This window comes from Oncorhynchus nerka, linkage group LG4 (assembly GCF_034236695.1).
Source record: "Oncorhynchus nerka isolate Pitt River linkage group LG4, Oner_Uvic_2.0, whole genome shotgun sequence".
Taxonomy (NCBI): Eukaryota; Metazoa; Chordata; class Actinopteri; order Salmoniformes; family Salmonidae; genus Oncorhynchus; species Oncorhynchus nerka.
In genome coordinates, this window is record NC_088399.1 from 10,478,567 (window position 1) to 10,492,793 (window position 14,227).

Genomic DNA, 14,227 nt, shown 5'->3' on the forward strand with positions numbered 1-14,227 from the left:
ACCTGCTGTATGGCTTTGGTGAGAGATCCAACAAGCTTGAATAACTCCCACTCCTTGACTTCCATTGACCTCTAAGGATTCCATAGGTGTCCACCACATCACTTTTCACCCATCCTGTCCTGTCAAGTCATTGGTCATTTTTTTTATTTAACTAGGTTAAGAACATTCTTATTTACAAACACGGCCTAAGAACAGTGGGTTAACTGCCTTGTTCATGGGCAGAACAACAGATTTTTTTTTTTTTTACCTTGTCAGCTAGGGGATTCAATCCAGCAACCTTTCGGTTATTGGCCCAACGCTCTAACCACTAGTCTAGCTGCCGCCCCGATAATAAACACCTTTTCTCTTTGGACACAGCCTAGGTCTACCTATCAAGCGTGCCTGAGTGTGAAGGGAGGCAGTTGCTAGCGAGGGAAGCAGGGAGGTGTTGGTGAATAATACCACAGACCCACTGATCCGTGACTGAGTGGGGGACAAAGGCCTATGGTGAGGAGTCCACCGAGGGAGAGAGAGAGAGAGAGGACCCCTCCTCCTCAGGCCCTGTGTTGCTGTCCCCATACTGTCGCTTTGTGATGGTGCACCTCCCTGCCACACTTGATGAGAAGGGGAGAAACTAGGTCTTGGACTGTCCACTCAGACACACTTTGCCCAGACATGCTTTCTGTGTTTGTCCCTAGGACTAGATGGTCGAGGTGGGTGAGTGATTATTTTTTGTGGTCGCGTTTAAGTTCGGTTAGGCTAATTTAAAAAAAAAAATATATATATATATATATATTTTTTTTAAATGAGTAGAGAAAATAACTCTACTACCAAATCTGTGTGTCTGTGGGTCTCTTTGCACAGACTTTAGTTAGCCAGCTCAACACTTCAGATCAGTGCAAGTCTATTCTGAAGTCTTGTCTTCAATACACTTTATGGGTACCGGTACTTTCAGAAAGATTCTGCAATGCCACTGTAAGATCCAGGCCTTGGGCCTTACCCATCATGCACTATTTGTTGTTCTACCTCCTGTAGAGTGTGTGTGTGTGTGTGTGTACCTGCCTGTGGGGTTCCCTATGGAGCGCCAATCTTCCTTTCACTGGCCCTGGTTCCATTTATGGCTCACCACTAAGGGAGGGGTGTGTAACTGTATTAGTGTGTGTGACTGTTTAATTAATTTATTTATTCACCTTTATTTAACCAGGTAGGCCAGTTGAGGACAAGTTCTCATTTACAACTGCGACTTGGCCAAGATTAAAGCAAAGCAGTGTGACACAAACAACACATAGTTACATATGGAATAAACAAACATATAGTCAATAACACAATAGAAACGTCTATATACAGTGTGTGCAAATGATTAGTGTGTCTGTGACTGTGTGTTTGGACCTGGCTCATTCATCATCCCATCCAGTGAAGGGAAAATGCAACTTCTTCTCTTGGGAGCAATTTGAATGCCTTCCCTCTCTAGCCCTGCAAATAATGTGAGAGAGAGTGAGGTTTGCCATTTTTAAAGACCAAGTAATGAACTAACCAACTCCTCAGTTCCTGCCCCAGGGAAAAGCAGGGCATTCTCATGCATTTCATGAGGTGGAGTGGAATGATGATTTTTCACTGAAGGCTGAAAGTTGTAGGCCAACCTTCCCTCAACCTCCTTCCAACACCTTCCAAGACTTGACATCAAGTGCGTTACTTAATTACAAGTAGACCTTTAGGGTTTGGAATCATCCTAGTGGATGGAATGCGGTTCCATTCTGACTTTTTGATTTAGGTTAGTTGGTCAAATCTTGTCTATTCATGATTCAAACACTGATTTGTATAGTCTCTCATCGGAAACTGACTGAAACTCCAAAGGACCCAGAATAGATGAAGGCAGGGGAGCACAGAGAGACCAACCAGAAGAGGGACAAGCACAGCATCCGCTGGAGGAATCAAAGGAGACGGAAATACAACGTTTTTTAATTTTAGCACTTGAAGATGGGGCTCTGGCAGCAATTCTGTTCTGGTGCTTTCAACTCTGGCCCGTACATATTTGGCCAATGAGGAGGATGTGTGAAGGAGTGTTTTTTCCCCATTCATCTTCATCCTCTGGTTCTATAGCGCCATGAATTAACCCCTCTGTGAGCGGAGGATGTTTATGTTGGCTTTGGACATCTTTCTTTTTTTTCCCACATTCACTGTTAAAGTGAACACTTTTATTCAGTTACACATATTTGGACACAAAGTGGTGAAAAGTATATGCCTTTTTGAAATTCTGATTTTGTTTTCTAATTTGGTAATTTCCTGTGACTTAGTATCGAGTACTGGCTTTAACAAGAAGCAACGTTTTCCGTGTGTGTGTGTGTGTGTGTGAACTTCCCTTTCAAGTCAAAGTGATTTTCCTTCCGGTGGCTCTGTCCCCTTCACTAAACTGTGATGAAAGACTTCTTGAGGTGGTGTTTTGAAACCCTCTTGCTGCAGTGTCTTACTTGGAGTTGAAAGAAAATCAGGCATTTGCAGGTTAACAATATAATACAATTCCTAATGTGATGAGTAGCCAAGATTCAGTAGCAGTTGTCACTGTAGCCTAAGTTAATTTAACTTTTTTTAAATTTATTTCACCTTTATTTAACCAGGTAGGCAAGTTGAGAACAAGTTCTCATTTACAATTGCGACCGGCCAAGATAAAGCAAAGCAGTTTGACAGATACAACGACACAGAGTTACACATGGAGTAAAACAAACATACAGTCAATAATACAGTATAAACAAGTCTATATACAATGTGAGCAAATGAGGTGAGAAGGGAGGTGAAGACAAAAAAGGCCATGGTGGCAAAGTAAATACAATATGGCAAGTAAAACACTGGAATGGTAGTTTTGCAATGGAAGAATGTGCAAAGTAGAAATAAAAAAGAATGGGGTGCAGAGGAGCAAAATAAATAAATAAATTAAATACAGTTGGGAAAGAGGTAGTTGTTTGGGCTAAATTATAGGTGGGCTATGAACAGGTGCAGTAATCTGTGAGCTGCTCTGACAGTTGGTGCTTAAAGCTAGTGAGGGAGATAAGTGTTTCCAGTTTCAGAGATTTTTGTAGTTCGTTCCAGTCATTGGCAGCAGAGAACTGGAAGGAGAGGCGGCCAAAGAAAGAATTGGTTTTGGGGGTGACTAGAGTGATATACCTGCTGGAGCGTGTGCTACAGGTGGGAGATGCTATGGTGACCAGCGAGCTGAGATAAGGGGGGACTTTACCTAGCAGGGTCTTGTAGATGACATGGAGCCAGTGGGTTTGGCGACGAGTATGAAGCGAGGGCCAGCCAACGAGAGCGTACAGGTCGCAATGGTGGGTAGTATATGGGGCTTTGGTGACAAAACGGATTGCACTGTGATAGACTGCATCCAATTTGTTGAGTAGGGTATTGGAGGCTATTTTGTAAATGACATCGCCAAAGTCGAGGATTGGTAGGATGGTCAGTTTTACAAGGGTATGTTTGGCAGCATGAGTGAAGGATGCTTTGTTGCGAAATAGAAAGCCAATTCTAGATTTAACTTTGGATTGGAGACGTTTGATATGGGTCTGGAAGGAGAGTTTACAGTCTAACCAGACACCTAAGTATTTGTAGTTGTCCACGTATTCTAAGTCAGAGCCGTCCAGAGTAGTGATGTTGGACAGGCGGGTAGGTGCAGGTAGCGATCGGTTGAAGAGCATGCATTTAGTTTTACTTGTATTTAAGAGCAATTGGAGGCCACGGAAGGAGAGTTGTATAGCATTGAAGCTTGCCTGGAGGGTTGTTAACACAGTGTCTAAAGAAGGGCCAGAGGTATACAGAATGGTGTCGTCTGCATAGAGGTGGATCAGAGACTCACCAGCAGCAAGAGCGACCTCATTGATGTATACAGATAAGAGAGCCTGTCCAAGAATTGAACCCTGTGGCACCCCCATAGACTGCCAGAGGTCTGGACAGCAGACCCTCCGATTTGACACACTGAACTCTATCAGAGAAGTAGTTGGTGAACCAGGCGAGGCAATCATTTGAGAAACCAAGGCTGTCGAGTCTGCCGATGAGGATGTGGTGATTGACAGAGTCGAAAGCCTTGGCCAGATCAATGAATACGGCTGCACAGTAATGTTTCTTAGTAAACTTGTGACTGTTTGCAACGCAAAATAGACCGTTATGAACAGAGCTCAAGTTTCGAGGGAAACACAAGATTTTGCCTAATTTAAAACTGGGCACAAATGGATATCGCTGAGAAAAGCGCTCAACTCGATCCAACACTGTGTTGCTTGCTAGACTAGTGAGGCAAGTACGCCAACTTGTTTGTGTTTGACATGGGCAGGAGCAGACCTGCAAGCAAAGGTGAGAGAATGCCATGTTCCCTGTTTGTGTTTGACATGGGCAGGAGCAGGCCTACAAGCCGAGGGTGAGAGAATGCCATGTTCCCTTTTCACCAAGGTTAGAATGATAAACTAATAGAAAATAGAAGCTCTAGATCACTTCATATTCACCATGAGGGCACAGAAATAAATAAAATCATTCAATATAGGCAAGCATGATTTGGCCCCAGATCTTTCGCTTAAATTCTTTTTTTTAAATAACAGCTGGATTGTTTTAAATCACAAGCGCATAGCTTACAGTTGGGAGTCCCGCGGCAAGAACGAAATGGATCAGGAATGGGCAACTGGCGGCCTGCAGAAATTACCTGTAAAACTGCACATTTATGTCTCCGCCCCATGGCAAAATGTGTAGAAATGCAGCAAACTTGATTTAAAATGGCAAAATGTTCTCTCCGCCCCATGGCAGAATTGCAGGAAATTGCCTTTTAAAACGTAAATGTTTTCTCTTCACTGTCACAAGGGGGGCTGCTAAAATGTTTTGCTCGTGAAGAGGGGTGGGGGGGGTTATTATGTGTACGCAGACTCACGAGCCACTGCAGTCCCTCGTGATGAGTCCTGTTTTTCACCCCCATCAAAGTTGCCCATCCCTGAAATAGATGATTGTTGAGTTGCGATTGTCAAATCAAGCTTTTATTTGTCACATGCTTCGAATACAACAAGTGCAGATCTTACCGTGAAATGCTTACTACAAGCCCTTAAGAATACAACAAGTGTAGATCTTACCGTGAAATGCTTACTACAAGCCCTTAAGAATACAACAAGTGTAGATCTTACCGTGAAATGCTTTTTGTAGCCCTTAAGAATACAACAAGTGTAGATCTTACCGTGAAATGCTTACTACAAGCCCTTAAGAATACAACAAGTGTAGATCTTACCCTGAAATGCTTACTACAAGCCCTTAAGAATACAACAAGTGTAGATCTTACCGTGAAATGCTTTTTGTAGCCCTTAAGAATACAACAAGTGTAGATCTTACCGTGAAATGCTTACTTCCAAGCCCTTAGCCAACAGTGCAGTTCAAGAAGAGTTAAGAAAATATTTACCAAATAAACAAAAGTTTTAAAAAATAATAAGTAATAAACTAACAATAACGAGGCTATATACAGGGGGTACCGTATTGAGTCAGTGTGAGGGGGTACAAGTTAGTTGAGGTAATTTGTACATGTAGGTAGGGGTGAAGTGACTATGCATAGATAATAAACAGCGAGTAGCAGCAGTGAACTTAACAAATGGGGGTGTCAATGTAAATAGTCCGGTGGCCATTTGATTAATTGTTCAGCCGTATTATAGCTTGGGGGTAGAAGCTGTTAAGGAGCCTTTTGGTCCTAGACTTGGCGCTCCGGTACCGCTTGCCCTGCGGTAGCAGAGAGAACAGTCTAGGACTTGGGTGACTGGAGTCTCTAACAATTTTATGGGCTTTCCTCTGACATCGCCTATTATATAGGTCCTGAATTGCAGGAAGCTTGGCCCCAGTGATGACCTTACGGTCAGATGCCGAGTAAGTTGCCATACCAGGCGGTGATGCAACCGGTCAGGATGCTCTCAATGGTGCAGCTGTAGAACTTTTTGAGGATTTGGGGACTCATGCCCTCCTAAGGGAGGAAAAGGTTTTGTCGTGCCCTCTTCACGGTTGTCTTGGTATGTTTGGACCATGATAGTTTGTTGGTGATGTGGACACCAAGGAACTTGAAACTCTCTACCCGCTCAACTACAGCCCCACTGATGTTAATGAGGGCCTGTTCGGCCCGCCTTTTCCTGTAGTACAAGATCAGCTCCTTTGTCTTGCTCACATTGAGGGAGAGGTTGTTGTCCTGGCACCACACTGACAGGTCTCTGACCTTCTCCCTATATGCTGTCTCGTCGTTGATCAGGCCTACCACTGTTGTCTTCAGCAAACTTAATGATGATGTTGGAGTCGTGTTTGGCCACACAATCGTGGGTGAACAGCGAGTACAGGAGGGGACTAAGTAGACACCCCTGAGGGGCCCCAGTGTTGAGGCTCAGTGTGGCAGAGGGGTTGTTGCCTGCCCTTACCACCAGGGGGCGGCCTGTCAGGAAGTCCAGGATCCAGTTGCAGAGGGAGGTGTTTAGTCCCCCCAGGGTCCTTAGCTTAGTGTTGAGCTTTGTGGGCACTATGGTATTGAACGCTGAGCTGTAGTCAATGAACAGCATTCTCACATAGGTGTTCCTTTTTGTCCAGGTGGGAAAGGGCAGTGTGGAGCTCGATTTTTAAAGATTTGTGTAAACCCAATGGCAGGTATGTGAAGCTGCATGCACTAAGGAATGTAATCAGGATTGGGGCTCAAGCTCGCTCCCTCAGGGCATTTTGAGCCTCTGAGCCTCTGTCTCTGCGCGAGTGCTGTTCACAACAAGCTTTTCCGCAGGCTTTTTCCAAACAGTCATTAATTAACTTAGTGCTGTGACTGCTGTTACCAAATCTTGTCTTATGCTTAGGTTAAGAATAGGATTTTTGTAGTCTGCATAGATGGACTCTGGAGTGGTGCAGTGGTCTAAGGCACTGCATCTCATTGCTACAGAAACCCTGGTTTGATTCCAGGCTGTATCACAACCGGCAATGGTTGGTAGTCCCATAGGGCGGTGCACAATTGGCCCAGCATCGTTAGAGTTTGGCTGGTGTAGGCCGTCATTGTAAATAACAATTTGGTTTTTTTGACTTGCCTAGATGCATGCAATGCTTTGTCATAAAGGTGGTCGTCAGCACCCCCTAATCTAAACAACTTCCCGCAGCTATGTCCTGTATGCAACCGCCTAATCTAGGTTTACGAAAAGGGGAAACACATTGTACAATATGACATCTAACATGGAGGAGGAAATGATTGTCTGAAGAAAGTTTCAGCTGCCACTGACTGAACCCAATGATAAAGAGTGAATATTTCAAAACGCCAGAGGGAATGTATCCAAACTATGTTTTCCCGCGATTGTATTGAGAAATATTACGATATTGCCCCAAATCCTGATTACATTCCTTAGTGCATGCAGCTTCACACACCTGCCATTAACGGGGCGGCAGGGTGGCCTAGTGGTTAGTGTTACCGGAAGGTTGCAAGTTCAAATCCCCGAGCTGACAAACTACAAATCTGTCATTCTGCCCCTGAACAAGGCAGTTAACCCACTGTTCCTAGGCCGTCATTGAAAATAAGAATTTGTTCTTAACTGACTTGCCTAGTTAAATAAAAGGTAAAATAAAAAAATTGTGTTTAAACAAATCTTTTAATCACAGCATGGCATTATTCACAGAATACTCCTATATTAGCCCACGTTGTGAAGGAACCCATCGAAGCCAAGTTCTACTGGATCTGTATACTCCAAAAAAGCACACATTTTTCATTTGTAGACCTTACTACAGGTGTATTGTGGTTGTACTTCTGGAGGTAACATGGGAAAGACGGTTTGTTGACATGCTTTACTATCGGAACATGAGGTAATGAATGCACTGAGGTTTTCCACAGAGGGTATTTCCATCGAAAAGGACCCATGACCACCAACGTGAAATTTATAGGAGCATATCGAATTGGGTGACAAATTTAAGTGAAGTCTATTTTTAGGGTATTTAAAAAGAGATATATATTTCACCTTTATTTCACCAGGTAGGCTTGTTGAGAACAAGTTCTCATTTTCATCTGCGACCTGGCCAAGATAAAGCAAAGCAGTTCGACACGTACAACAACACAGTTACACATGGAATGAAGGAATTGATACATTTCTCGACCATTTCCATCTACAACATTTGGCCTAAGTAAAGGCTTTAACTTAAATCAAATCAAATTGTATTAGTCACATGCGCCTAGTACAACAGGTGTACCTACGAGCCCCTAGTACAACAGGTGTACCTACGAGCCCCTAGTACAACAGGTGTACCTACGAGCCCCTAGTACAACAGGTGTACCTACGAGCCCCTAGTACAACAGGTGTACCTACGAGCCCCTAGTACAACAGGTGTACCTACGAGCCCCTAGTACAACAGGTGTACCTACGGGCCCCTAGTACAACAGCCCCTAGTACAACAGGTGTACCTACGGGCCCCTAGTACAACAGGTGTACCTACGGGCCCCTAGTACAACAGGTGTACCTACGGGCCCCTAGTACAACAGGTGTACCTACGGGCCCCTAGTACAACAGGTGTACCTACGGGCCCCTAGTACAACAATGCAGTTTAAACAAAAGAAATACCGATAAGAATAAAAAATGAAAGTAACAAGTAATTAAAGAGCAGTTGATTTCTGGATAAACAGATGGAAAAGGGGTCTTTTTAGAAATACCAGTCTGGACACACTTATTCATACCAGCGTTTTTATTTTTTACTATTTTCTACATTGTAGAATAATAGTGAAGACATCAAAACTATGAAGTAACACACATGGAATCATGTAGTAACCAAAACCTGGTACTTTCATTTCATGGCAAATAATTCAAGCGACTTCACTCACTAATTTCTCTGAACAGAGAGGGGGGGGGGGGGGTAAACAGGCCACCTACCTCGCGTTAGTCAGCCGGGCACGCCGGGGCGAAGGCCCGGGCATAGCGTGCTGATTCATTAGGCTACTGATATTCCATAGGGTTTGTTTTGGCTTGTAGATCAATGACTGTCAACACAGTTACATGCTCAGTTCAACATTGAATGAAAATGAGGTATTTTCGGAAAGTAGAAAGTAAGTAATATGAGCAACAACAAAAAATATGAATTGTGGATTCGTAACATTTGAATCTATTGTCTGACCCCTGGCCTGTAGCTCTCACAGAAACCCACTTCATAACATTTGAATCTATTGTCTGACCCCTGGCCTGTAGCTCTCACAGAAACCCACTTCATAACATTTGAATCTATTGTCTGACCCCTGGCCTGTAGCTCTCACAGAAACCCACTTCATACCATTTGAATCTATTTTCTGACCCCTGGCCTGTAGCTCTCACAGAAACCCACTTCATAACATTTGAATCTATTGTCTGACCCCTGGCCTGTAGCTCTCACAGAAACCCACTTCATAACATTTGAATCTATTGTCTGACCCCTGGCCTGTAGCTCTCACAGAAACCCACTTCATGTCACCATTTTCCCTGGTTGCCACAACACTGTCCCTGGTTGCCACAACTCTTGCTCAACAACAACAAACAAAAATGCCATCTGTCTCATCACAATTTAAGTCACGCCCCAAAAATGATTGAGGGTTGCGTTTTACCTCAAAGTTATCCTACATTTGACCTGTGTTACATTTAACCCCACTCTCCCCTATGCACTCACTGTGTGAGTGGTAACGTGCCTAACCATGCTGCTAAAAACGCTGGGTTTAAAATGATGCAGTTTCGTGCATATTTAGGAATTGAGAAATAAAGTAGGAATGGAACGTTTGGATCGCCATCTTTTTAACAGAGGCTGTTTAAAACTGCTGTGTTGTGCATTGGCTGCCTGTCAGAATGTAGGTTTCCCTCCCTGTGGCACTGGTAACTTGAATGTAGGTTTCCCTCCCTGTGGCACTGGTAACTTGGATGTAGGTTTCCCTCCCTGTGGCACTGGTAACTTGGATGTAGGTTTCCCTCCCTGTGGCACTGGTAACTTGGATGTAGGTTTCCCTCCCTGTGGCACTGGTACCTTGGATGTAGGTTTCCCTCCCTGTGGCACTGGTAACTTGGATGTAGGTTTCCCTGCCTGTGGCACTGGTAACTTGGATGTAGGTTTCCCTCCCTGTGGCACTGGTAACTTGGATGTGCCTCGGGAGGAATATTTCTCTAGCCTAGAACACATAACAACAAGCAGACTAGGTAAATAGATCAGCTATTCTACACTGGGGTTGTCAGACTCATTACTCCTTTTGTTTGCAGATGAAAAGTAAATGTGGATTGGTTCTAGTATCTTCAGTGTGCCTCGATATTAAATATATATTTTTTCATGTTTCATATTTTTGAGGAGCAATCATGTCTCACCATACCAATGGACACCTTTACGTCTCAGAATAACAATGGACTCATCTTCACGTCTCAGAATACCAATGGACTCATCTTCATGTCTCAGAATACCAATGGACTCACACTTCAGCTCAACATATGTCTGCTGAAAAAGTCCCAGACAGTCTATTGCACATTTTTTCCCCTTAAGAAAACAAGTATGAGAACACCAACATATTTGCTGTTATGTGTGGTTTCACAAGGCCAGGTGTTTAATGTGAATTGTCTTGGCCTTGGGTAGTGTTGGGACACTAGGCGAAGGGAGCCAAGCAATCTATTGTGTCTGTGTCGGTCACCAGACACAATAGCATATGTCTGTACTCTGGGCTCATTGTGAGTAAAGTAGCACCACAGCTAGGTAGAGAATAGTGTCACAAACACACACACACACAGGAGCCTGCGGCCAGTCTCTCCTGTCTTATTAAGACGAGGAATATCTCTGACCCACGAACCCAGATAGTGACGACTTGGAGAACCTTACGCATACACTGCCCTTCGAGCATTTGTTTGTGTGCACGACTGTGTGTGTGTGTGACTGTACACTTGAACACATTTCACATGTGTATGGGTAGTGCTAATGTGACGACTGTACAAACGGTCAGCTCACCTCTTGCCTCTCCTCTCTATCCCAGGTGTGACTGACCCGGTCAGGAGCCTACTGCCCTGAGAGGCTCTCTGGATCTCTACATCTCAGGCTGCGTCCCCCATCCCCACCTACCCAGGCCTGCGCTACAGTACCCCCTCCCCCACCCCACCGTGGGACTTTGGAGCATCATCCTAGCCTGGAACACGTTAAGACTGCTAAGTGATGAGCGAGTTCTGGTTGTGTTTCAACTGCTGTATTGCAGAGCAGCCCCAGCCGGTAAGTGACCCCACAAACAATAGTCATTTTATGTCACACTTTTTAATCGCGTTGTAGTATAGAACACACCCATTTAACTACGTGATTTGTGTTTGTTACGGATTTCTAAACTCACTCTTATTAGTTCAAATGTAGGTATGCGACACTCAGGATCTGGGTGTGTGTGTGTGTGTGTGTGTGTGTGTGTGTGTGTGTGTCAACTGCCTGTAGTGTCCTGCATCCTCCAAATCAGAGACCGCTACGCCTCAGACCCCTAGCCTCCACCAGTGTACCATAGAGCTCGGTGGAGAAATTATCCTAACATCCATCAGACTTTCAGATCTAGGAGAAGGAGTCGTGGGTAGGAGCTGGGGTCCGTCTTGGGTAGGAGCTGGGGTCCGTCTTGGGTAGGAGCTGGGGGTCCGTCTTGGGTAGGAGCTGGGGTCCGTCTTGGGTAGGAGCTGGGGTCCGTCTTGGGTAGGAGCTGGGGGTCCGTCTTGGGTAGGAGCTGGGGTCCGTCTTGGGTAGGCGCTAGGGGTCCGTCTTGGGTAGGCGCTAGGGGTCCGTCTTTGGCGTAGGGGCGTCTTAGGCGGGTCCGTCTTGGGTAGGCGCTAGGGGTCCGTCTTTGGCGCTAGTCCGTCTTAGGCGGTCCGTCTTGGGTAGGCGCTAGGGGTCCGTCTTGGGTAGGCGCTAGGGGTCCGTCTTGGGTAGGCGCTAGGGGTCCGTCTTGGGTAGGCGCTAGGGGTCCGTCTTTGGTAGGCGCTAGGGGTCCGTCTTTGGTAGGCGCTAGGGGTCCGTCTTGGGTAGGCGCTGGGGTCCGTCTTGGGTAGGAGCTGGGGTCCGTCTTGGGTAGGCGCTGGGGTCCGTCTTGGGTAGGAGCTGGGGTCCGTCTTGGGTAGGAGCTGGGGTCCGTCTTGGGTAGGCGCTGGGGTCCGTCTTGGGTAGGCGCTAGGGGTCCGTCTTGGGTAGGCGCTGGGGTCTGTCTTGGGTAGGCGCTAGGGGTGGGTCTGTGTTATGTGGGTGGATTAGGTCTGTTTTAAACACCCAGGCAAGGCAGGAGATGTTATCTTTTGTTGTTGAAAATGTTCTAATTTTGAAATCAGCCCCTTCCATCAACTACAGTACAGGTTGATTTATTTGAATGTTGAGAAACATGCTCCCTCTTCCAACAAGTAGGATACTGTGATCCCCAGTGTGTGTGTGTGTGTGTGTGCACTGTGTTTTTGTACCGTCTCTGTGCAATGTGAAAGCCCTCCCACTAGGCCTAAACTTTAAAATCATTACACATCCCAGGAGATAGCTGCTGTCACAACACATTAATCCTCAACCCCCCCCCATTCCCAGGCTGATCTCACACACCCTGGAAATGTGGTCTAAAAATAGATGGAAATGTGTCTCTGATTAGATTCCTCCACAGCAGAAAATCCTTTGTTCTTGTTCTTTCTCTACTTTTTGAGTGGTGTGTGTGTGAGTGGTGTCCAGCTGGTCCCCTCCCCCCCAGTGTGTCTGTGTCTCCAACTGGTCCCCCCCTCCCCCCAGTGTGTGTCTCCAACTGGTCCCCCCCCCCTCAGTGTGTGTGCACGTGCATCTAGCTTTCTCCACAATAAGAGGTGAGGTTTCCCTCCCTCTGCCTTTTATGGCCAAAGCATGTGAAGAATTCTGAGTGTTTTGTCAGCTCTGTCCAAGCCGAGAGTTGATGATTCTGCTAAGTTTGGCCGACCAGAAGGCTGAGACCTTTATATAGATTTAACCTTTTATTTAACTAGGCAAGTCCGTTAAGAACAAATTCTTATTTACAATGACTGCCTACCGAAAGGCCTCCTGCAGGGACAGGGGCTGGGATAAAAATATATATATATACACACACACACGTACGTACGTGTGTGTGTAGGACAAAACACACATCATGACGAGTGACAACACTTCATAAAGAGACCTAAGGCAGCAACACATGATAACGACATGGTAGCAACACATGGCAGCAGCACAACATGGTAGCAGCACAAAACATGGTACAAACCTAACACTAAGCTTGGCCGACCACAGGGCTGAAACGCTTGTCGCTCTGTCATACATGTAGCAGAGCAAACAATTCACTCTCCCTTCCCATCTGACAAGACACACTGCTTCACACTCAATTAATTTGTTTATTGACTGTTCTATTGAATAACTATGTTAAGACTCACCAAAGGCTTCATGAGGATCACGAATCTAGTTATGTCTATAGGTCTTGGGGTAGGCTAGGAAAAACTCTTGTGTTCAAAATAATACTGACCCACCCACCCCTGCTCAACTAAGGAAACTTTTTATCGCAAGTGGACACTGCTTCGCTGTCCTTTCTACTATAAAAACCACAGGCTAACAACTTCCCATAAGCTTCCCATAAGCTTCCCACAAACTTCCCATAAACAGAGTGATAAAGAACGAATATCTGAAAATTAGTTGGATTAGAATATAAAAAATATTTTAAAAATTCCCTTTTGTTTTTGGACTGTTTCCTCCTGAATTTACACTGAACAAAAATATAGACTCAACGTGCAATAATTTTTTACTGGGTTTACTGTTCATATAAGTCGGTCGATTTGAAATAAATTCATTTGGCCCGAATCATAATTTGATTGGTCACGTACACATGGTTAGCAGATGTTAATGAGAGTGTAGCGAGATGCTTGTGCTTCTAGTTCCGACAATGCAGTAATATCTAACAAGTAATCTAATACATTCACAATGACTACCTAATACACACACATGTAAAGGGATGAATAAGAATATATACATATAAATATATGGATGAGCGATGGCCGTGCGGCATAGGCAAGATGCAGTAGATGGTTTAGAGCAGTATATACATATGAGATGAGTAATGTAGGATATGTTATGGCGTTATATAAAGTGACTAGTGATCCTTTTTATGAAATCCATTTATAAATGTATTCAAGTGGCCAATGATTTCAAGTCTGTATGTTGGCAGCAGCCTCTCTGTTAGTGGTGGCTGTTTAACAGTCTGATGGCCTTGAGATAGAAGCTGTTTTTCAGTCTCTCTGTCCCAGCAATGATGCACCTGAACTGACCT

The 14,227-nt window shown here is 44.9% G+C and overlaps 1 protein-coding gene across 1 annotated transcript in view; it reads left to right on the forward strand.

The window, feature by feature from the left end:
* cdc42se2 (CDC42 small effector 2) overlaps positions 1 to 14,227 on the forward strand; it is an 81,652-nt gene that overhangs the window by 46,133 nt on the left and 21,292 nt on the right. The window contains exon 2 of the mRNA XM_029646302.2: positions 10,946 to 11,175. Within this exon, the coding sequence (XP_029502162.1) occupies positions 11,122 to 11,175 (54 nt within the window). The 5' untranslated portion in view covers positions 10,946 to 11,121. The remainder of the gene's footprint in view (positions 1 to 10,945; positions 11,176 to 14,227) is intronic.